At 42.0% G+C, this 23,659-nt stretch overlaps 1 protein-coding gene across 3 annotated transcripts in view; it reads left to right on the plus strand.

The window, feature by feature from the left end:
• The first annotated feature begins 2,504 nt into the window (after positions 1-2,504).
• The window catches only part of etv4 (ETS variant transcription factor 4), a 56,830-nt gene continuing 35,675 nt past the window's right edge, over positions 2,505-23,659 (plus strand). For 2 of the 3 annotated variants that reach the window (XM_033611598.2, XM_078163544.1), the window contains exons 1-4: positions 2,505-2,720; positions 3,248-3,338; positions 3,546-3,593; positions 15,847-15,900. In XM_033611598.2, coding sequence (XP_033467489.1) covers positions 2,664-2,720; positions 3,248-3,338; positions 3,546-3,593; positions 15,847-15,900 — 250 coding nt within the window. In that variant the 5' untranslated portion in view covers positions 2,505-2,663. Of the gene's footprint in view, positions 2,721-3,247; positions 3,339-3,545; positions 3,594-10,068; positions 10,208-15,846; positions 15,901-23,659 lie in introns of those variants that run through there. The other variant, XM_078163545.1, reaches the window with a different exon arrangement.

Below are 23,659 nucleotides of genomic sequence, written 5' to 3' on the forward strand. Positions count from 1 at the left end.
TGAGCACACATTGGCAGGTGTTAAGCTAGCAGTCCATCTCTGACTAGCCAAAGAGCATAGGTGGAAAACTGATTTGTAATGCGAAACTGCTTCATTCAGTGTTTTTATTGGTTTTAATCACCTGGTCCGTTTGTTTTAGAGAGGAGGAGACCTCTGCAAATAATTTTGCTCATGGTAAAAACCTGCCAATCATCTGGATCAGAAATAAGGTGAGCAAACGTTAGTGGGTGCTGGGCTAGTGACATGTACCCCGGTCTCACTCCAAAGTCATCAAAATTGGGGCAGTTACTTGCGGTGTTAGACACAGACAAAAAAAAAAAAGCCGTCCTGTAATGTAGGCATGATACACAGCTGGTCACCCTTATACTTTACCGGCGCTTGGCAGCATCAGGGAGAAACGCAGCGGCACAAGAACAAAAGTTAAAACCGCAAAAGTCCAGCTGTGGTGGGCTGGATGGTGAATGGGTCCAACAAGCACAGACTTTCACCCGGTGATTTGTAATGTGAAACTGCCTTTTCAGTGTTTCACTTTTTTTAATCACCCGGTCCGTTTCTTTTTGGAGAGGAAGAGGCCTTTGTGGATAAGTCAGCTCCTGGTAAAAAAAAAACCTGAACAATGAACACTGAAGGAATTGGAACCGGGAGAAGTTTCAGCTGGTTGCAATCAGCATTCCTCACCACTAGATGGCACTAAATCTGACACACTGCTTCTTTAATGTCTGAGATAAAATGTCCAGAATCTGACCCTCACCACAAACTCCTTATATTTATCTTTCAGTTCATACTACATAGAAGTCTTCATCCAGTTGCGACCTCATATCACAGGTTAGAGTGGAGTTCAACCGAAGTGATTTTCCTCCCTCCACTTGGTTCATTTGAAGGATATTTTTAAGGTTGAAGAGGTAAATGTAGTAAACAAAATTTTGCGTAACATGTATTTTCCCTCAGTCACTTGCAGTCCATTCAGACCCACTTTTACACTGTGACCCACCAGTTGGGAACCACTGTTTTAGCCGATATGGTTACCATGGAGTTAACAGAGAGGCTTGGATTGTTGAAAACAACAACTAAACAACCGTAATGTTTACTTGTGTAATATCCTCCAGCCTGTCCTGCTCTCTGCTCAGTGCCGGCTGCACAGAGCAGGGCTGATGTAATATTTATAGCCTGTTGTGTGCATCTAAATTCACATCTAAATATCATTAGGCAGGAAATAACATGTACAGTATCACCTGTTATGGAGATTGAATCAGATCTTGACGGGGGAGAGAGGAGGGAGAGGATTGCTCTTTAACCGCGTGTTGTGTTTGTCTCTGAATCTCATTCACCACTGAAACTAAAACTCAAATCCCATCAGAACTTTGTTTCCTGTCTCCTGGCAGCCAACTCCTCCTTAAAAAACAGTCTTTGTGGCTTCAGTTTGGCAGTTTAGTTTCAATAAGCAGCGATCGTTTCACCATTCTGTGTACAAAGCTTCCTGAGGAGAACTTTAAATCCTGCGGTTTTCATGTGGCCTAGACTTCAAACCACAAAAATGCACGAATGCATATTCCTGAGCTGATTTACGTGGGTTTTTTATGCTCATTTTAATGTACAAGGCTCCTGCAGAGGTAGTGCCACTTCCTGCTGCCTGGCTGCGATCACTGCCTGTCATAAGTAGAAGGTTAGAGACATGAGATGAAGTAAACAAAGCGAGGTTCTTTGAGTTTGTCCGGGCAGAAAAAGAAAAACATGTCAGGACTTTTCGTGCCAGGGCAGGTTTTTATGAATGGAAGTTTTTTCTTTTCCTAACTTTCCCTCTCCCTCTTTTTGTGAATGAAAAACAACTGGAAAATCCAGCATAAAAGCCCAGGACATGATTGGCTGCTGCGGCGCAAGCTCCTCCCACGGTTGCTAGGAGCCTGACTACCAGGCTTCTGATTGGCTCACGCGGGGAACCGAGACTTCATTCATAAGTCAGTGTATTCAACCGGACAAAGGCAAGAAATTCGAGCCCTTGAAAGAGGAAATGAACCAATCACGAGCCTCGTCTGGCCCGAGCGAGAAAAGCAAGTCGACTTATTCTCCTTAAATTAGTCTGTAACAAACATGACAGCACAGCTGGCCCCCAAAAGTCAACACACTTTAATATAAAGGTGTTTAAACTCCCTCTAAATACATGTGTTGGTTATTTTCCGTCGAAGTTTGGTTATGTTGCTGTGACTCCACATCTGTTTCCCGTCACAGTTTGAGCCAAAGAAGCCTGGCAATCCGGGCAGACGTGGCAAAAAGCCCGAGAAACAGGCTTTTAAATATCGCTCATAACTCATGCAAGCTTTGACATGTTTTTAAAACAGAACACACCACAAATAAACCAAATTAACCTTCATCATTACGCACAAAATGCGTAAAAAGCGCTTTTTCGTGCGTAAAACTAACTCTACCTGAACTTCTAGGTGACGTGACGGGCTGTCTGTCACACTCACAAAAACGAGATTTGTAAAGAGGGCAGCAGCCCGCTGGGTAATCACTCGCCATCACTTCCCCTCGGCATTTTTTGTGAATGGAGCTCATTATGCATGCAGCCTCCACGCAGCTCCATTCACAAGCAGCGCTCCCTCCTCTCCCTGCAGGCTGCGTGGATCTCACTCAACTCAGCCTAAATGACCACAAACGGTTAACGGATGGATTATAAGATGGATGGATATTTGGACCAGCAAGTGCCTTACACTTTAGCAAATGTACGTACTCTTTCTGTTACTTCAGAGCCTGTTTTTTAAAGCCTGTTTTTAATGACTCGGCTACCGGGCTTTATCTCTCTGTGTCTCCGTCCGTCTCGCGTCTGCTTGCACGAGTTTTGGCTGAAGCAGCTGCGATAGAAAACTACTTCTCACCCCGTTTAAACCTTTATAAAATCCTCCAAACTTAAGCATAGCAAGCATTGCATTTAGTGATGTTTGTCAGCGGGTTTGTTCAGTGGGATATTTAGCGTGTCAGTGTGTGCCAAATGGTCACTTTCTTCAGACGCAAACAGCGCGTTTGTTTTTCCCACTTTGCCTCCACTGCTGAGAAATGTGTTGTTTTCTGAGGAGCTGCGTGTTCACCTCAGCTCAATAGAAATTATTATTATTAGTGATGTTGTTATTTTTTGTGAAACGCATCCAAGTGTTGGCTTCACTTTACGCACGCCACATTAAACATTTTGACACTGATGTGCCCTGCTGGACTCTGTTTCTCACTCCTCTGTTCACATCTATGGGTTTTGCAGAAGTCGCATGGCAATGGGCCCCTAAATAGACTGTTGATGGCAGCGAAAAGGAAATACATGGACACAGAATTACCCCCTCAGGAATCTGAAGGTAAAGTAGTGGAAGTCCACAATTTTTGGCCTCTGGTCTCTTTACATGACGCATGTTGACATCATGGTTTTAAACAACCCCAAGGCAGAATCAGTCTGAGGCTTAGTTAGTGCCTTTAAATATCAGGAGGAAAAGACAAATGGTGGTGGCTTGTCATCCTGCAGCGAGCTGATTATTCACTCTTTTCTTTTTTATCTTTCTGTTCAGACCTCTTCCAGGATTTAAGCCAACTCCAGGAGACATGGCTCACAGAAGGTGAGATTTGCCCGCAGGCTGTTTTTCCTCTTAATTTGTACTTTCCTGTGATGTTTCCTTCATTAATGACAGTCATGGGGCTTGATGATGTGTCTGCCTGGAAAGAGGACACTGAAGCCTTAAAATGACTATTCCTTTCTGTTTTATTAAGCTCTTTGCTGCTTTCCACTGTCACAAATTCAACGAGGACACACTGAGTTTTCTGTCAGTCCAACAGTGCTGAAACAAACTCTCATTAATTCACTTTTATTTAAAAGCTTTCCTAAAACTTTGCTGAAAAAGATGACCTCCTTACTTTAGCTGCTGTCCCAAACTGTCTGATGCAACACACATGCTCATAAACCATGCAACACCACAAAAAAAAAGAGAGGCCTGAGAGAACACAGACGGGACATTATTAGCTTTGAGCATGTCCTATTTTGGCCATGTTGGCATGTAGCATGCGTGCCAGCCAGCGGCCAACACAAACAAACAGGCTATTTGGCTTGTGTCACTCAAAGGCACATAGCGATGAAATGAGGCCCGGCCAGAGGCAATTGTCAGCCAGTAGACTTAATAAGTGCACTGATGATGTGAGCCCTAATAGAGTAATTATACAGTATGTCAGGAGAGGGGAAAACAACACAAGCCGTGAGTCATTGTGTCTGTTTTTGGAGCCCGGCGACAGTGGCAGGACAGTGGGGTCCAAATGTGCTTAAAGCTGCAAGTAAAAATGAGAACTGCACCACGAGGTGTGAATTTTGTTGTGTCAGTTGCTTTGATGTGCTTTGATGTGAAGGTTTAAAGGGAAGTACTGCTTTTTTTTGGACATTTAATGTGATCCACATCAACCAGATAAATCCTGTTTAAAGTTGCTTGTTGTCGTGTAGATGTTTGAGCGTCTCTGTGCAGAATGAGGCGTTGTTTTTACTCTTATCTGCTGAAGGGAGAAAAATTATCTGTGCTCACTTTAACCCGCAAAGAGATTTGTCTGTTTCAATCGTAAACGCCACTACCCTTACTTCGCCACATGTGGACAAAGAATTCTTGTCACCATATCAAGGATTCGTTCCATTACGCCATTTTTAAAATGTCATTGTCGTCTACTACAGTCAAATCTTGCTTGAACTACACTAAACTGACCCCACGATCTCTGGTGGTACTGCTCCATTTTTTCCGCATCTGTAAGCTTTCAGAAACATGCACAAATAAGGAATAAGTAAATGCAGAGTACATATCAGTCATTGATCATAAATGAGCCCTAAGTGTGAGTTAACGTGATTTTTTTTTTGTGACATCACAACTAGTGTTGAATCCAATCACGACCCAATGAGCGACTTTTCTGTGTAGTAGAGGACATCTTGCACTTTGAGGTGAATTTGTAGACGCAATTTTTTGTTTTGGGTGGAAAAACCAGATCCAACAGGAGTAGTTATTTTGAGCTGAGTATTTGTTAAATGTCTAGAGGCAGTCTTTTAACCAGTGGTTCCCAACTGGTCCAGCCACGGGGTCCAGATTTCTCCTTAATCATTAGTTGAAGGTCCACACAGTTTAATATATTCTGTGTCATACATGTGTTGTCGAGCTAGTTTGCTCACTCTGCAGCAGGACATGGAACTTAAAATTAAAAGCTCTGTGCTGGAAATTCACTGTACTTCAAAATGAAGTGTGTTTTATACAAACTTGACAGTTTCACAAGTCACTTGCGGTCCATTCAGAATGGACCTGCGACCCACCAGTTGGGAACCACTGGTTTAAAAGATCTGTACACAAGATTCAGAACCGTAACAGCCTGTAAAAGCAAACTTTGTAAAGATATAGTGCAGTAATGGTGCTGCATGCAGAGAGTGAAGGCACGCTACCTTTGTGTTAGTTAGACAATCCAGCGGCACGTGCATGTTAGCGCCTGTGAGTCTGCTGATATCAGGACGGCATCATCATGGAATCATTGCTCTGACCTTCTTGTTTCCCCCTGGTTAACACCGTTAGCTCTGTCAGCACTGTTGCCGTTGTTAGCGCTGTTTATTGGGTCAGCACTGTTAGCTGTTAGCCACCGACTTGGCTACATGTTGACAGCCATGTGAAGACAATCCTGCTCCATAGGTTTAGATTTGTGGGTATGCAGGGGAAACGTCCCTCTGCAATATTTAGGATATATAACTTTGTCCCCCACCCCCCTTTTTAAAAACATGGAAGTAGCAGACTTTTATTTTGACAAAATAAAAAATGTTTCCATCATGAATTGGTGCAAAAATTGGTGCATAAAACTTGTTTGATGCTCAGAATTTTCTGACGGAGGACCCCAAACTCTCTGTTTAGTGTGTGTGTGTGTGTGTGTGTGTGTGTGTCCCAGAGTGCTTAAATGAAACTTACACCCTTAATCCTGACTTACTCTGAATCATAGATGCACTCTGAATGTTGCGTACAACTCGGTTGAGTAACGACAAATTGTATATTCTGTGTAAATGAATCAATCAAGTTTGCAGTGTCTGGGTGGTGATAAAGCAGAACTGAAAAAGCAGTTTCTCATATGTGTTAGAATTATTAAGTCACTTTAAAATGAAAATGAGAGGAGTCCCGCTGTTGACTGTGAGTCACAGTAAACAGCAGATCAGATCAGACGAGGGAAACGGGGCAGTTCCAGTCAGAGACACTGTGGAAGCGCTCGCGTCTGTCTTGATCCAGACATTTAAATAGAGCCCACTTCCCTGCCTGCCTCTGTTTATGGGAAACAATGAAGGATCTACGTCAGCTTTCTCACCTTTTCTCATGCAGCGTCAAAAACCAGCAAGTTCACTTCACACCAGCGTCTCACACACACAAAGAGCCAGGGCCCATAAAACTACAACAATGGCTGTCGCTTTAAAGTCAGAGCCTATTTGTATTCACAGATTTCACTGTAAAGGCCACCCTTAAAGGTTCGGTGTTTCTCACCTATCCTACAGTGGTATACAGTCTTTAGGATGATTCTTGTTTAATTTGCCCATCAGCCTCTGATATTTTAACCCCCAGCTCACGACAACGGAGACAGAATTCAGTTTGTGTTGCTTTAAACTTTGAGAAAACATAATCAGAAACACTGGTTACTGCGAATAACAGAAATCATTGTGATCAGTTTCACTGGAAGTAGTTTCAACCAAAGAGAGGGTTCCTGTAAAAACTGCTGACGAGTCCTGTGAATGATTTGATTTAACCAACTTGTTCCCAAAGTCTATATTTAGTATGATCAGGGAAAATTCCACAACGTTTGTACTGATTGTTCTTAAGTCTTGAAATCTGGAACAGACATAATTTGGATTAGTGGCGAACAGGACGTTTTAGATGACATGAAAGCTCTTTTTATCAGAAGTCAAAATTTGGAAAACGGTGGAGAAATGCTAACATTGTGCTTATTAAATGTCTTCTATATGAATTTTTTTTTAAAACTGTATGTGTGCATGTTTTTGTTATTCAGCTTGTAATGAGTTCGTAGATACGAAATACTTGTGGCACGAAATGTGTTAAAATTACACACTGGCAACACAAAACAAAGGCAAAGCAAAGTCAGTGAGGTTTTTTTTTTTACACAGTGGACACATGAATTTAGTATAAAAGAATGAGAGAGTCTATGTAGGGCAGCTGGAAGGGGAAGCGAATGGGTCAAAAAAACGTGGACTTTTAATAGGGAGAACGTTGTTTGTGTCCTGTGGGAAACTAAAAGTCATTGTGATAAAGGGATTTTTGAGCCAAATACTTGCAAGAAACGAGTATCCTGAGTAAATATGTCTGCTGTATATGTATGTGAGAAAAATCATAGCTGTGTTATCAAAAATGAGCTGAAGCTCCGAGACTGCTCTGTAAATAGTTTTCTAATTCATCAGTATAGCAACTTCTGATCAACCTGCGTCAATTTCAGGCTATAAAAACAATTTCTGAATGGGCCCCACCTGCTTTTAATTTAAACCCCTCCCATTCAGAGTGCAGATACAGTAATTTAGTTTGTTTTAAAATTTGATCAAATAAGCGTCCATGATCTAATGTGCACTGGTTTAGGGTCCTTAGCACAAAAAATCTGAAAGCCAGTGCTAATGGTTTGCTTTCCTTCAAACTGTGACTGTTTGTAATAGACTTTGCATTGGCATTTTTCTGTGTTGCCAGCATGTAATTTTAACACATTTCATACCAACTACTATGTAATCCCTAAATGTCGTATGTAGCAACAGTTTGAGGTTTTATTTTTTGTTTTGTTTTGTTTTTATTATTATTATTATTATTATTATTATTATTATTTATTTTAATTATTATTATTATTATTTTTTTAATTTTAATTATTATTATTATTTTTTTTATTTTAATTATTATTATTATTTTTCATTCGGATTTGTGCTCAGGCGAGCCCAGAGAACACTTGCACCTAAGAAAAATTCCAAATTTCAGTTGCTGGCACAAATGGGTTTTTAAAATCAAATAATGTAATTTTTCATTAAAGCACCACATACCATTCACCCTGAGATCAGATTTCTGGCATCAGAAATCACAGAGACTGACAGGGTTCCTACAGATCCTTAAAAAAATCTTTTAAGACATTGAATTCATTAATCTTAATTCAAAGTTTTAACTGGTATTAAAACGTCTTAAATTAATCTCTTAAAAATCTTAAAAAATGCTGAGTGGGGCATGGGAAGTAAGATTTTATTAATTGTTTTTTTTCTGGTGTTGCATTTTAAAATCTTAAAATATTTGGTAACATCTATTTTTCTTAAATGATTTACTGAATGTCTTTTAATGTCACGCATCAGGAGTCATGTCGAATAAGATAAAATAAGGAAAGAAGAAATAAGAAAAGATAAAGAAAGGAAAGGAAAGAAGAAATGAAATAAGATAAGATAAGATAAGGAAAGAAGAAATAAGAAAAGATAAAGAAAGGAAAGGAAAGAAGAAATGAAATAAGATAAGATAAGAAAAAAAGGTAAGATAAAATAAGGAAAGAACAGGAAAGGAAAGAAGAAATGTGATGATATAAGATTAGCTAATAAGAAATAAGGTAAGATAAAATAAGCGAAGGAAAGAAGAAATTAGATAAAATAAAATAAGTCTTAATCCCACACTGAAGAAATTCACAGATAACAGCAGCTCAAGATTCAGAAGCAACAATAAAAAGCAAAAAGTGATTGAGAGCTCAAAGGGATTATACAGAAACTGTGTGTCCATGATTAACAGCTGCACTAGCTGTGACTGAAGCCTGGACGACGTTGAAGAGGAAATTCAACAAAAACTGTGTGTTGACCCAAGATTCAACTTTCAGTTTTGGTTATTGTAAAACACGTCTTAAATTTCATTCTGATTAACATTTTAAAAAGTCTTAAATCTAACTTGTATTGAGCTCTAGGAACACTTGACAGATATTAAAACCTGAGCAGATAAACCCAAAACCATCAGCATGACTGAGTATGTTTTTTTGTAGTTTTGGTGAGCTGCTTTTCAACGGAGACATTATTTTACGTACATTTTGGGTGGTAACTTATTGTCGAGTCACAGAGACAAAAAGCAGGACAGAAAGATGGAAGTGTAACTTTATCAAAGTGTTATTTAACCCTAAGTACTGGCTTGTTTTCAGCTTCCCCGACTAAGACCTCTCCTTTCCTGTTGCATTAATTAAAGACCTTATCATGACTGATTGCAGTTGTGAGGGATTCACCAAGATTGTAAAAGCTGGGTAGCTGCAGGGAGTTTTTTTTTTTTTTTCCCTGCCAAAGGAGAGCGGAAGCAAGAGAGAGACAGAAAGGGTGAAGCGCTGAATGGCAAGACTTCAGGAGCTTGTCACATCTTGTCTCACTCTGGCCTTTAGGTTTATATGGCTGCGGTGGCATGGCTCCGCCCAGGATCTCCCACTGAGAGAAAAAAAAAAAGTCATTCAAGGTGTCTGGAAGCATCGGGGGGAACGAACATGCGTCTGTGCTCGTATAAACACACTTTCCTTCTTGTGCTGACTTGCATCTCAAAGCCCCTGACGAGGTGTTCCTGGAAACAAATCAGATACACATGCGCACACACACACAGGAAGGTGCACAGACACAAGCGCACACACTCCGGGGTTACGATAATGTCTGATGCTCATCATCCATGTGTCTTTTCTCCTGCCTCTTTACGAGGTCCAGCATGTTCCGTTTTGGACATGTTGAAACTAGTGGATATGATTGATTGTTGGATCTGCAGAACTAAATATCGGCCCCTGCTCTGTCTCATGCAGCAGCTTCATTTCTGCCCCCCCGAGGGCGACTGACTGAAAAGTTAAAAGGGGGTAATATTATTATGGTATAGTAGGCCACAGGATGCGGCATTGTATAAGAAATCAATGTCATTTATCTGAACATGCTCCAAAATGCCATCATCCGGTTTCCTCTGCGCAGGAAGGAGGACTGTGACGACAAGAAAGTGGATTTGGATTTCTTATTTCCTCTTTTTGTCCTCTCGCTCTCTCTGTCTCTGGAGTTTTGGGTTCTGTGTTCTGCATCATTGTCTGTAAACCGTAATGGTGGATGAAGTGAGAGGGAAGAGGCTGCTGAGGTTGAACGCTGGGTCTGATTTAGGTTGTGGGGTGAGGTTACAGTCATGTCCCTTCAGCAGCAAAGGAAGTATTCAGAGCTTTTACTCAAGTAAGTACTAGTGCTAATCCTGATATAAAAATACTCCTGCACTGACATTGTTATTTAAGTAAAAGTATGCGAGTATAATCAGGAAAATGTACTATTAGAGACAGTTGTCCAAAAAAAATCTAAGATATCTTTTCCTCTTACCTGTAGTGCTAGTGCCGAGTGTTGGAGATATCGGCTGTAGAGATGTCTGCCTTCTCTCCAATATAATGGAACTAGATGGCATTCAGCTTGTGGTGCTCAAAGCGCCAAAAAATATGTTTAAAAAACTCAACAGCAATGTCTCTTTTCAGAAATGATGATCAGGTTACTCAAGATAATCCACAGACCTTGTTGTGAGCAGCTTCATATAGGAACTATTTTCTTTCTACCAAACTACAGCCACCAACTGTATCACCTGCTCTCACTCCCAGGTCATCAAATACTGACGCTTTGGGCATCTAAAAGTGACGCACAGGGCACCCTTTAGCATCTCTATGTAAGGAACAGCACTTTGATAAATGTGGTTGATGTTGTGGAACAACTGCGTTTAGGTTTAGGCAACAAAACTACTTGGTTTAGTTTGGAGAAAAAGATTGTTTTGGGTTAAAATAAGCGTAATTGTTTTGTATTGTAACGTGGTGTCAGTGCCTTAGGACTGTACGGAAATCACATAACATTACGTTAAAACAACGGTGACCTCTGGTTTCACGCAGGACACAAACTGTAGTCTCCTGGGTGAAAGTCTGGTTCTGTTTGACCCATCCACCTCCACTCCCTCCCACCCTACGCAGACTCAGTTGCTCTCAGTATCAAGTATTGCACAAAGTAGTTTACACTAGATTTAGTTGAAAGCCTGGTGCGTCTCGTAAAGGCACTAAAGGTATCTATATCACATGTCAACGGGCATGACAAAGCGTCAACGTCAGACCTGGGAATGAGAACGAGCTGAACTGTATTACCATGTAGACGTAAGCATGCCTCTACTGTTGGCTCACCTAGCACCACTGAGCTAGTTAAGGTTAAAGCTCAGCCAAAGAGGACGCCTTTAAAGTTTATATCTCGCGCTTTCACAACCTCTCACCCATGAGTAGATGCACACTCCCTTCTGCGTAGTGATACAGTTGACAGTTGTAGTTTGGTAGGTAGAAAATAGTTCCTGCTCATAAAGGTGCCGACACACCAAACGGACATCAAAGAACTAGCGGCGACGAAAGCCAACTGTTGCGTCGTCTATGACGCCTCACGTCGCCCTGTGTCAGTTGCATTTGAACACACTACACGGACTACATCTGACGGCCAAGTGGCACGTATGTTCTGCGCATGCGTGAGAGAGAGCGGAGTGAGAGAGTGGTACATCCTGTCAGCCGAGGGGTTTCCTGCTGCTTCTTCCCACTTTAACCTGAATAACAAACCAGGGCTCGGTGCTCCGGTTGGATCCAAACGGAGAGCCGGGGCTAACTGGGAGGCTAGCGGCGGCTAACCCTAACCCTAACCCTAACCCTTCCCTCCTGTCATGCTGCGGCTAACGTTCTGCTAGCCGCTCCCAGCTAGCGCCAGTTTGTTATTCAGGTTAAAGTGGGAAGAAGCAGCGGATCTGTCGGGCAGCTGAGTGAAGTGGAGCCTGAGGAGGAAGCACCGGTTAGCCCTGGTTTCACTACAGACAGATTCACTCGCTACAGGGGCGAGGAAATAAAACCTGAACAGCCAATCAGAGTGATCTCTCTCACCGATAAGTTCCGCCGCCGATTCAACATGCTCAATCAGCCAAAAAGCCGCCAACGCCGAAGTGCCGACGGTGCGGGACACACCGCAAAAACTAGGGCGACAGACGCTCAACGCCCAACTTTGGTCGATGGCCGACCGTCGACTTGGTGTGTCAGGGCCTTAAGAAGGTCTGTGGATTATCTTGAGAAACCAGGTCATGATTTCTGGAAAGAGACATTGCTGTTGAGTTTATCAAATGTATTTTTTTGGCACCACAAGCTCAGTGCCAACACTGGTTGCCAATTAATTTTCTGTCGATTGACTCATTTTTTTCAGCTGTACATTTTCATATGTTCTGTTTGAAAAAAATCTGATATGTGGAGCAACTAATGCGGTCAGGTGATTGTGGTGAAGGTAAAAGTAGTATTTCCCTCTGAAATGTAGTCAAATAAAAAGTAGCATTATAAGAAAATACTCAACTAAAAAAAACACAAATTTGTAAGTAAGTATAGCACTCGAGTAAATTACGTTCCACCACTTATGTAAATGTGTAATTTTAGGGAAAAAATACACATACATGTACAAGGAAATGCCATTGTTAGGTACCTTTGTCCATATTTAGTGAGCCAGTGGTGCTAAAGTACTCCCAATATGGTACCACTTTGTTTTGTAGCCCATTACGCCCCTGATTGAGTGCATGATATTTAATGATAGCCATCAACTTTTCCCTACCAGTTAGCTTGTACCATGACGTAAGTGTGAGGCCCAAGCAATGGAAAACCCTTAAAAAAAACTTGTGTAGCTGGAGTGGAGCCAGATTAAAAGGATGGTTCTGCTCTATGTTTAGAGTTTGATCATTACTTCAGGGGTGGTTGAATAAAATACCAGTGTGCTCATGGTTAAGTGGGTGAATTTGACCTCCTCACCCCTCGTAGGGTGTTGGCAGTCAAACGATTTGGGCTTTTCTAATCTGCTTGTGTGACTCAACGTCCAAATCTCCAAAAGGACAATTGTGAATGGGTTTGGATTCCTAAATAAAACCTGTACAATAGTGTTTGTCGAGCTCTGCTGCACCTGGGCCTGGCATCACTGATCGTGCTTTTTTTCAGTTAGATCCTAAATGAGATTCATTATCAGAGCGTCTCATCAGGGCCACTGAAACTGTACACCACTGCCAGTAATTATAGATCAGATCGCACATACCATATCACTGCATTGACTCGTCAAATGATTGTAGGCTGCCTGCGACACTTACTTTGATGCATCACAATCACAGTGTTGCAACCAATATGATAAAGGTTGATAAATGAGCTATTTCTTTACAGGAAAAGTGGTGTGATCAAATCTTAGTGTAATGCTAGAAAGCACACTAAATCACTGCTGAGCTAAGAGGCTTTAACCTTAACATGCTCTCGTTTCACTTCCCCAATTCCTCTCTTGATTTTAGTCTGGTTTGCTTGTTCTCTATCCGCCTCTGGTTTGACTATGAGAGTGATTCCTCATCTACGCAGCTGATGAAATCCAGACTGCCTTTAAAATGTGAGACAGTGACAGTCCCCAAGACTTTGGGAAAAGGTGAATCTGAAAAGCTGGTTTGTCACACAGCTTGTTTAGCCAGAAGAGCCAGTTGAGTCTGTCTGCATTTCTACAAAGAAACGGGTTAACAGCTGGTTGCAAAAACTTGATCGTTGGTTTACAAATGTCTGACTAGTTTGTGGAGTCGTGGAAGTATTTACATGTCTCCAATTAGCCTAGTTGCCAAAATAAGTGTTGCCGTTGTCACGGATATTTTACATTTGTATGTTTCATATGTAGCAGTTATGTTGAAACTTTATGTTTCTTTACGTTTGAAATTCCAACTTTATGTTGTAGCAATACTGTGGTAATGTGTGGTTAGGGTTAGGCACAAAACCACTTGGTTCTTGTTAGGAAAAGATCATGTGTTGGCTTAAAATATCTGCCTTTGTTGCCACAACCACAGATGGAAATGTCACGACGTGTTATTAAAATATACCCACTCTTCACAAATACTGAATAGTGATCTGCTGCTTGGCACCCAGGTCTCAAACAATCCCTTCCTCCTCCCGATGACAAAGTCTGCTTGTATGCATGTGATCAGAACTACATCACTTTACAAACAGTGATGTGATATGTAGGAAACGTACAAATGGAACATATCTATGGTTTACAGAGACGTACAATGCCAACATTTTCTTCTGGCGACTGGGCAGCTTGGATAGGATGTATTAATAGAGGTGGAAGCCAACTACTTGACCTATCTACCTATATTGACTGAAGTGTCTTTGCCCTCTTTGTGTCGATTTAGGGTGCTTTCACACCTGCCCTGATTGATTCGATTCAATCAAACTTAAGTTCGTTTGCCCCCCAAGTGCGGTTCGTTTGGGCAGGTGTGAACACAGCAATCACACCTGGGTGCGCACCGAAACAACCGTTAGTTACAAACGAAATCTGGTGCGGTTTGTTTGTGGTGAGAGCGTGTTCCGACCTCGATCCGAACCAACTGCAGTCACATGACACACTGTCATATAGCAATATAGTCCACGATGAGCAGTGCTAGAATCAACCTGCGTAGTTGTCCCTCCATTGTGACATTTCGTTTACTTCCTGGATTTTTCCCACATGGAAATTCTGACTAATCAAGAGCAGCTTTCTTGTGTAAGACATTTGATCTTGTCCGCTTTTAAATGCTGCCGTGAGAACAGGAACCAACTCTAGGCAATTATACAACTTTGTAATAAAATTAGTCCCTGATTCAGACCAAAGGAGACGACTCTAGGTCTGAATGCAGCCTCACAGACAATGATTTTGTAATGAATTGTGAAATAAAATGGTGACTGGGGGAAAATTAAATGTAGACATACATAGAAAAAGGACATTTGCGATTGAAAAACTGACCTTTCACTACGTCCAGCCCTCAAACACAGACCAGCCAGTCATATCGTAGCATTGGCCAACTCTGGCGCAGGGTTTGCAAACTGCATGGCTGTGCTCCACGGGCTCTCCTGCAATCGTTTCAGTTTTTCTTTTAATTTCCTGGCTGGTTTTGTGGATTTCGAGCCAGTCATGGTTAAACGTAGTGCCTGGGGGACGTGTTATAGTGATACTCAGATGGGAAGGGACTATATGTTGGACAGTATGCTGAACAAGGCACTGACGTTCTACTGAATGTAAACACATGCTGATTTTGTTGTGTGAATAAAGACTTACCCTGCTTTACAGGATCAGTTTGCACCAACAGTCGTTGGTTGCTCCTTCATTTTAATGTCCTTTGTCAGTCTCCAGGTGACGTAGTGGTTCATTTTACACTTTGACATCCTGGTTATATCCTTCAAACGCATTTTGTAGACCTGTCAGGAAGTGCAGTTGGTGACAGTGGGCTCCACATGAGCTCTGACAGCTTGACGGACTATCCAAAGGATGCGGCTTGGCGAAGGGTCAACTACCTGAAACTAAAGCTTGTATTGTGAAAAGGAAGAGAATGAAATAACATCTCATAATAATGAACTGAGCTTTAAAAAATCATTATATTTTTGATTTTAGTCATCACATATTGAACGCTTATGTGTCTCCCCACATGAGAGCCACCCAATATAAAAGCTGGATGTTACTGTAGTTACAGTCAACATGTCTGTCGTTTATTGGCGTAAATCTCTCAGCTTTAAGTCAAAGGAAACCATGTTGGCAGGTTAACATCATGCCGTTCAGGAGCTCCATGTTCTTGTGTATTGATCTATGAGTTGAACAAAGCGCTGACATGCTGCAAAAATCATGAAGTGAAGGTTGATTGAATGAAGCCCAGCCTGGCTCTGACTCATATTTCAGGAAAGAGAAAAAGTAAGACAGACTGAGAGAGGACAGTAGGGAAACAGGTCATATTTTGTACAAAATGTAATAATTATGTTGAATTTATGCTCTTTTCCTCTTCCTAATTTCAGCTCAGGTTCCTGACAGTGACGAGCAGTTTGTTCCTGATTTCCATTCTGAGAACTGTGAGTACTTTCAGTTTTTTGTCCTCTGAATGTCCGACTCTCTGACTATACATTGCACAGATCAGATCTTTTTTTTATTGTTTATTCAATCAGGCATTGATCCGTACAACATACAGAGCTGTGCATGGACTGTCTTAAACATCTTTCAGATTTGGCCTGGATGTGTAATTCCAGTTAAAGTGTGCATGTCATGAGAAATCGAGGATGAAACCAGCGGTCAAATCTGGGCTGTGAAACCGCCAGAGGCTTAGGTGGGGATACTGTAAACTCGCTGATGTTACAGTAATCTCTTTGACAGACAAAGCTATGCAGAAACAGAAGGCCTAATGAGGCAGTCATCATGGAGTGCATTTGGATGCCGGCGTTATGTGCCGCCGTCATCCATTTGCATGCCTTTGAAAAGCTGAATGGGAACGGCCCAGGAAACCAGTAAAAAATTATTCAGGGCGCAAGTACAAAGATGGCCCTTTGTGCACATCGGAAGGTGTAAAATGGAAAAGCAAATTCCTGGGCTGCACAACTGAGCGGCTATTTGAATGCGTTTCCCTTTCTTGTTGTGTGTCTTAACAATGGTGATTCAGGATCTGGGTGGGAGTACGCGTCGCTCTACAAACAGTTTTTTTTCCCCCGTCCCATTCAAAGCGCTGCTTCTCATCTTTAGCATTGACGCTGAAATGGTTCGCAAGAGAACTTCAAGAATAATCTCATCCCCAAAGTAACAGTGACAGCTCTCAGTCCCAGTCAAAGGCACTTCCTCTCAGTGAAACCCATGCGTCCTTTGTGTGTAAACATCATGTGATTTAACTCCAAGTCACAACTGTTCTGCCCCTCGGTGACACATGCCCTGTGCAACATTGTCACTGTCTGTTGGCCAACAATGCGGAGCAGGAAGTGCAGATGAACCCCAGGGCACACAGGGGTCATGTCTACTTAACCCCCTGACCTGTCAGCCAATCAGCTGTCAGGCCTCTGCTAACAGTTGACCAGGGTATGATTTGCAGGGTCACGGGGGCTTTGGTTTGACGGGCAGCTCACTTATACGCGGCGGAGACACTCCTGCGTTGACAGACAGTGTCCCTGCTGGTCACAGTCAATAGCCGCAGAGTCCACTTGGAGCATCTCTATTCAGCTTTGACTTATGGAAAATTGAAGTTGACAAGCGACTATAAATATATTCATCTTTTGTGTTTGTTCTAGCTTCTGTATGTGGTCTATTAAAAGCTTTAAAGGTCCAGTGTTTCAGATGAAGTTGGTTTAACTGGCAGAAATAGAACATAATATAAGAAGTCTGATTTCTTTAGTGTAAAATCACCTGAAAATAAGAATCACAATGTTTTTGTGAGAACGAGCTGTTTATATCTGCAGAGGGAGCAGCACCTTTCTACAGTAGCTCAGAACAGATAAACCAAACACTGGCTCTAGAAAGGACCATTCACATTTTTGCGAGCCAAACAGCATTGGAAAAATACAGATTTTTAACCAGAACTGCTTTGTTCAGTGTTTTTACCGGTTTAAATCACTGTGTCTGTTTGTTTTGGAGAGGAAGAGACCTCTGCGGATAATTCGGCTCCCAGTAAAACAATGTGTTCTCATCCCAACTCATCAAATATCACAGTCTGTCAGTGGATTTCATGTCTGAATATGATGCGCTAGGTGTCCTTCTGTTGACGTTCAGGGATGCCATGTTAATTTACACTTGTTACATGCATTGTGTTTCTTCAAACTACACTTCCATTTCACTGGAAATGTACAGTTTCTGCTCGTTCGATGCACAGTCTTTTTCAAAATACAACGTAATTAAAACACCTCATTTTTACATTTATTTCCATGTGCAACAAAAGCACGTGTTTAGGTTTAGCAAGAAACATGGCTCAACATTCACAAGGGAAGCCAACAGTGGGTTCCCGGGTGAAAGTCAGAGTTTGTTGTACACAACCACCTTCCGTCCTGACTGCTCTACACGGACTTTCCAGCTCCTTATATTACATTTTTTACTGGCGAAAAATGACGCCGACAGGTGGCATGTCCTATCACAGCAAAAGGTGTCTTTTTGCGTCGGTGTGTCGATGACAAAAACAGCAGCATTTGACGAGTTGGGAACAAGAACACGTTGGGTAAAAACCTCCTGAACGTTTGGATCAGAGAAACAAGGTGAGCACACATTAGTAGTCACTAGGCTGATGGCCCGTCTTCGCTATGCCAAACAGCATAGGAAAAAAATTTGTAACCTGAAACTACTCTATTCAGTATTTCTACCAGTTTAAATTACTGGGTCTGTTTGTTTTGGAGAGGAGGAGCTCTCTGCGGATAATTCGGTTTGCGGTAAAAACCTCCTGAACGTCTGGCTCTTAAGTTATCAGAGAAAGATGGTGAAGATTTATTAGCAGGTGCTGGGCTAGCTGCCTCGGTGTGATGAGCTGAACAGCATCAGAGAAAGAACTAATTTGTAAAATGAAGCTGTTTTATAAGAGTTTTTACCCGTTTTAATCACCTGGGGTCTCATTTATTAACATTGTATATGCACAAAACAAGGCCTAAAAGAAGCGTACGTCACTTGCCACGCAAAAAAGTTGTGATCAATAAAAACAGACTTGATGGGGCAAACTGTGACCCATGCTTACAAGCATTTTGGAGATGGGAAATTGGCAATGCAGATGATGAGGTGGAAGCCTGATTGTAGAAGTTGTTGAATATTTTTTGGCGCATGCCATTTTTGGCTTTGGTCCATACGTACATTTTTAGTATCCTATGCACTGTTTTATAAAGGAGACATCTGGCTTGTTCGAGTTGGGGAGGAAGAGGACAATTCAGCTCCCAGTAAAAACTTGTTCAACAATGAGCACATAAGTAATCCTACCGGGAGTTCACACTTGGTTTATGAGAGAAGTTTTGCTGGTTGCACACTACAATCCTCACCCCTAGATGCCAGTAAATCCTGCACACTGCTCCTTTATAAAGGCTTATCTCTTCCCATACAGACGTGAAAGGGGTTCTCATGTCTGGTGTACTTTTAAAAACAGGTGACTCACCTGTTTTGGAAACTAGCACATAAAAAAAAAGCATAAAGCAAAGCCTTAATCCCAGGTGACCGGAGTATAATTGAGGCTTGCGTTGGAAAAGGGCGCCCTGGTAAAATTAAACATTGTTGTTTACTGAGTCAGGTTGTTACCTGCATGGGTGTGGTGTTGACGGAGAGGGGGAGAGACGGAAAGACGGAAAGAAAGGAGACAGAGAAACAGCAAGAGAAGAAGAGAGGCAAAAACACTGGGACATGCTGGAATGCTAGATTGGGGAAGAAGAGGGGGGCAAAGGAGGGATTGTGCAATACCTGCACATCTGGTAAATCTATCTCATCTGGTCCACTCTCTCTCAGTTCACAGCTAACAAGCATGCTCTGTCTGCAGGCTGCCATTGAGGGAAGGTTATGCAAACATGCAACTTTTATGTACTTGCTGACCTCCCCTGTGTGTGTAAAGGTAATTGAGCCATTGGTGATAACAGCGCACTGTGGGGTTTTTTTCTCCCATTGAACTTATGTGACTGGCCCTTAAAAAGAAGGATGTGATTTTAATCTCTCGCTCATCAAGAGGAGATGAGGATTAATGTTTCATTTTCTATGCTGACAGCACCTTCAGGGGTTATCCTCGCCTGACGCTAGGCTGTCGGACAGATTCTTTTGTCTGTTTACTGCCTGCGGGGAAGAAACTCACAGAGGTGTCAGTCAAATTCGAAGTGCAGGAACTTAATTAAAATAGTTTGAACGTGAACAGCACTTTACTTCTTGTGCTTAAAAACACTAAAAGGCCAGCGCTGGAGCGTTGAGCGAGGCGCTGCCTGCACCGAGAGCTCGTTCTTCTTTGTCCAAGTATGTTGTTTACACTTGGAGCAGCTCAAGAGATGTGACCCATTCATAAATTTTCTTCCCTGCATGCGTAAGAGGAAGTGTGCCTCTCCCTCCCCCCTCTCGTGCTCTCAGTCCTCCGCTGCTCTCTCCTTCACTCTTCATTCATAAAAAAGCCCTACAGTACTACAGATCCCCTCTCTCTGACACCCCCTCCTCTCCAAGTGGATACTCCAAACCCCTCCCTCCCTTCCTGTGTCTGTACAAACTAAGTCGAATTTAAAAATCTACCCCCCCTCCCCTTTCCCTTTTCTCTTCACCTCTCTCTGTCTCTCTTCTACACACACATTGAGTGTTCCAAGATGTGAACTAATCCAGCGATTTTGGAGCTGTGTGGGACGATTGTTTAGTTTTGTGCCTTGCAGTAATTATATAGGAAGTTGTGGCTATAGGACGCCGTTACAGTGCTTTTCGGAGAGCAAGTTTAGCAAAGGAGAGAAAGCAAAAAAAAGAGGGGAGAGTGAAGGAGAGGAAGTGGAGAAGGGAAAGAAAGATATGAACACATGAAACTGTACTGAACTTGAAAAATCTGCCTCTATTCTTCTGTGATTCTCAACATTACATATTTTTTTTGTGTTGGTTTGTTTGCAGCATTTTCTTTTATAAAATTAGGCTCTACATGCAGTGGGGCCATAAACTACATAAAATTATAGGCATAGCCATTGTGACATCACCCATTGGTTTGTGGACTTCCATTTTAAGCTTGGAGTTTGGCATTCTGGTCATCGCCATCTTGGTTTTTTGGAGCCAGAAGTGACCATATTCTGACAAGAGAGTGGTGATAATGCTAGCTGCTAGCTTGGTTAGCACAGTTTAATAACAGTCTATGGTCAACTGTTATAATGCTAATGCTAATTTTTGCTAGCACAAAAAAACAGGCTTAAAACCATTGAAACAAAATGCATTTAACAAATTTGACTCCTTGTTGCTGCAGCATTGACTTGTCAACGGACAAGTGGTTTGGAAGCTTCTTTACAGCTATAGCTAACTGTGGAAATGCTAATGTGATTTTTGCTAGCGAAAAACAGGCTTAAAACCATCAAAACAAAATGTATTTAACAAATAAACTGAACATCCGACTTCTTAGGGGTCTTATAGTACAACCAAACACTGAACAAGACTCTTTAGATGACCAAAATGTTAAAATTAACTTTCACATAGTAAAGATACACCGAAATAGCAAAAGCTAAGGATACTCGATGTATCTGGCTCAGCCATGGTTAACATAACCTTACTATTGTTGACACAGTGGCAGCGACTTGTCAATGGATGAGAGGGTGGAAAAAACCCTAATGCAAGCTGCTAGCTTGGTTAAGATGCTTTCTGTACAACTACAGCTAACTGTGAGAATGCTAATGCTACTTTTTGCTAGCAATAAAACAGGCTTAAAAACCATTAAAACAAAAGGTATTTAACAAATAAACTGAACATCCAACTCCTTAGAGATTCTTTAAGAACAACCAAACGCTGACCAAGATTTTTTAGGTGACAAAAATTTTACAGTTAACTTTCATGAAGTAAAAACACCGAAATAGCAACAGTTATTGCTACACCTATACTCTACCTCTGGTACAGCCATGCTTAATGTTACCTTGTTAACAGACAGGAGGGTGGAGATAACCCTAACACTCGCTGCTAGCTTGGTTATGACGCTTCATTTAGAACTATAGCTAATTGTGATGCTAATGCTAATTTTTGCTAGCAAAAAAAAAAAAAACAGGCTTAAAACCATCGACAAAAGGCACTAAGTGGAAAAACTGAACATCTGAGTCCTTAGAGGGTCCTTTGGTACAGCCATCATGCTGAACAAGACTTTTTTGTTTTTGTTGCAACAGCTCCTCTTTGACTCTGGATTTACGCCATGTTTACTTTGCCTTATCAGCGTTGTCAGTTGTCGGTGTTGGTACTGACTTGTCAATGGACAGCCTTAATAAAACATAAACGAGTGAGTTCTATAAAAAAAATGAGTGGGGCTGCACAATTCATTTCTTAATCGATCATTTGGTCCGTAAATAGTCAGAAAAAGTGCATCCCAGTTTCCTAAAGTTTAAGGTGACATCTTCAAATTGCTTGTTTTATCTGACCAACTGTCCAAAACCCAAAGATATTAAGTTTGCTGTCACATAAGACAAAGAAAACCAGCTAATCCCCACAACTGAGGACATAAAACTAGGTCACGTTTAGCACTTTGGCATAAGAAATGCCTTCAACAATTGATCATTAATCAAAGAAACAGAAAAGAAAGGAACAAGGACCGAGGGAACAAAACAAGGAACAGAGAAAAGAAACAAGAGAAAGGAAAAGTTCCAGTAACCCAGCTCTAACCGAATCCTCCCAGCAGTGCGTCTCTCTGGCTCTGTGTGTTCTGCTTTGTCATGAATTCACAGCCTTCCTCTTGTTTGGGTTGTTTTTCTGGATCAGAACTGGCCCAATCAGGCCCTATTCGAAGCATGGGCCGATGGGCCAACTGAGCCCCTCCCCTCTCAAGCTCCCTCTCTCCCCTAAAGAGAAACATGCAGCTCTGTGTTCTTCCACTTTCCAAAATACAGCTGCTACGCAACAAAGTGCGCAAAAACAGCCAGGTGCCTGCCAGATATGCATGGAGACTGCTCGCCTGCTCGCTCTGGGGAGACGAGGCTTCTTCTGTGTCTGTGTTTGTTGCGGCGTTTTGTTTTGCTTACGAGTAAAATGGATGATTTCTCCTACGTGAACAGATGATTTCTTTTGACAGCCTCTCATCCACATGCGCACACACAAACACACTTGGCCTGGCATACACACACACACACACACACTCGCACACACACGCACACACAAACTTCAGCCCTGCAGTTTTATGAATGGGCTGGTTGTGAAAGACTGGCTGAGGCAGCACATTGAACTAAGGGGAGTGAACCTTCATTCATGACATTGGGGGACATTATTCCAACACTAACACAACACCTATGAGAGGTGCAGGCATTTTTTTCTGTCACCCTTCATCTGGTTGCACCATTTTTTTTCAAGATGTAAGCTTTTTTGGAGCGTGCAACTCCAGTTGCTTTCCATGCTTTCATTTGCACTTCCTGTCTTTTCGCTGGAGTGTTTCTTGTGAATTTGTTTTCCGATTAGCATGTTGAGAAATGACAGTACAATCATCCAAATGTCCTGCTAGTTTACAGCATTATTTAGCCATCTTTAGACAATCAAATCCAATGAAAATGGGTTTGTAAAGACCAAGCATGTAGAGTAATAGGCGTTTAACAGTTTCCAGTGGGGAAGTAAAAGCTGTACTTCTGCGTGTTGATTCAGAACAGCCCTGTCAAAGCCAGGGGGCCGCGGGGATTTGAGCCAGGCAGCACAGCCCGAGTGTCAGCAGCATAGCTTTGTGAATGGACGGCAGTGTGTGTTTTATTACAGGAGAGTGAGGGGAGGTGTGTGTGCGAGGAAAAAAAGAGTGTGTATGTGTGTGTTACATCCCTGTGATGCTCATATGCGTGCCTGTGCATTTCTTTCTACCTCCGTGTTGGTGTGTTTACTCCAGCAGGACAGCTCTGCTCTCTGCAGCTGGAATGTTTTCTCTTTTCAAAAGCGAAAGAAGGGAGCAGACGCTGTGAAAGAGAAGGGGCGAGGCCGTAGAAACAACAGTAGTTGAACTTTAGGCAGTCATTAATAAGAAGATAGTGGGAATGCATCAACTGCACATACATGGCAGTGATAAAGCCCAGTCTGGCCATCCTGCCTGTTCAAAGATAATCCCAGTATATTGTAATTTGGTTTTAGCCAAGTTCTGGTCATCAATTATTTTGGTTATAAAAAGATTGCAATGGCGATTTTGTCCAGATGGGGCAAGAAAGGTCAGACAGATCGTAAACGAAC

This window comes from Epinephelus lanceolatus, chromosome 21, assembly GCF_041903045.1.
Source record: "Epinephelus lanceolatus isolate andai-2023 chromosome 21, ASM4190304v1, whole genome shotgun sequence".
Classification (NCBI taxonomy): domain Eukaryota; kingdom Metazoa; phylum Chordata; class Actinopteri; order Perciformes; family Serranidae; genus Epinephelus; species Epinephelus lanceolatus.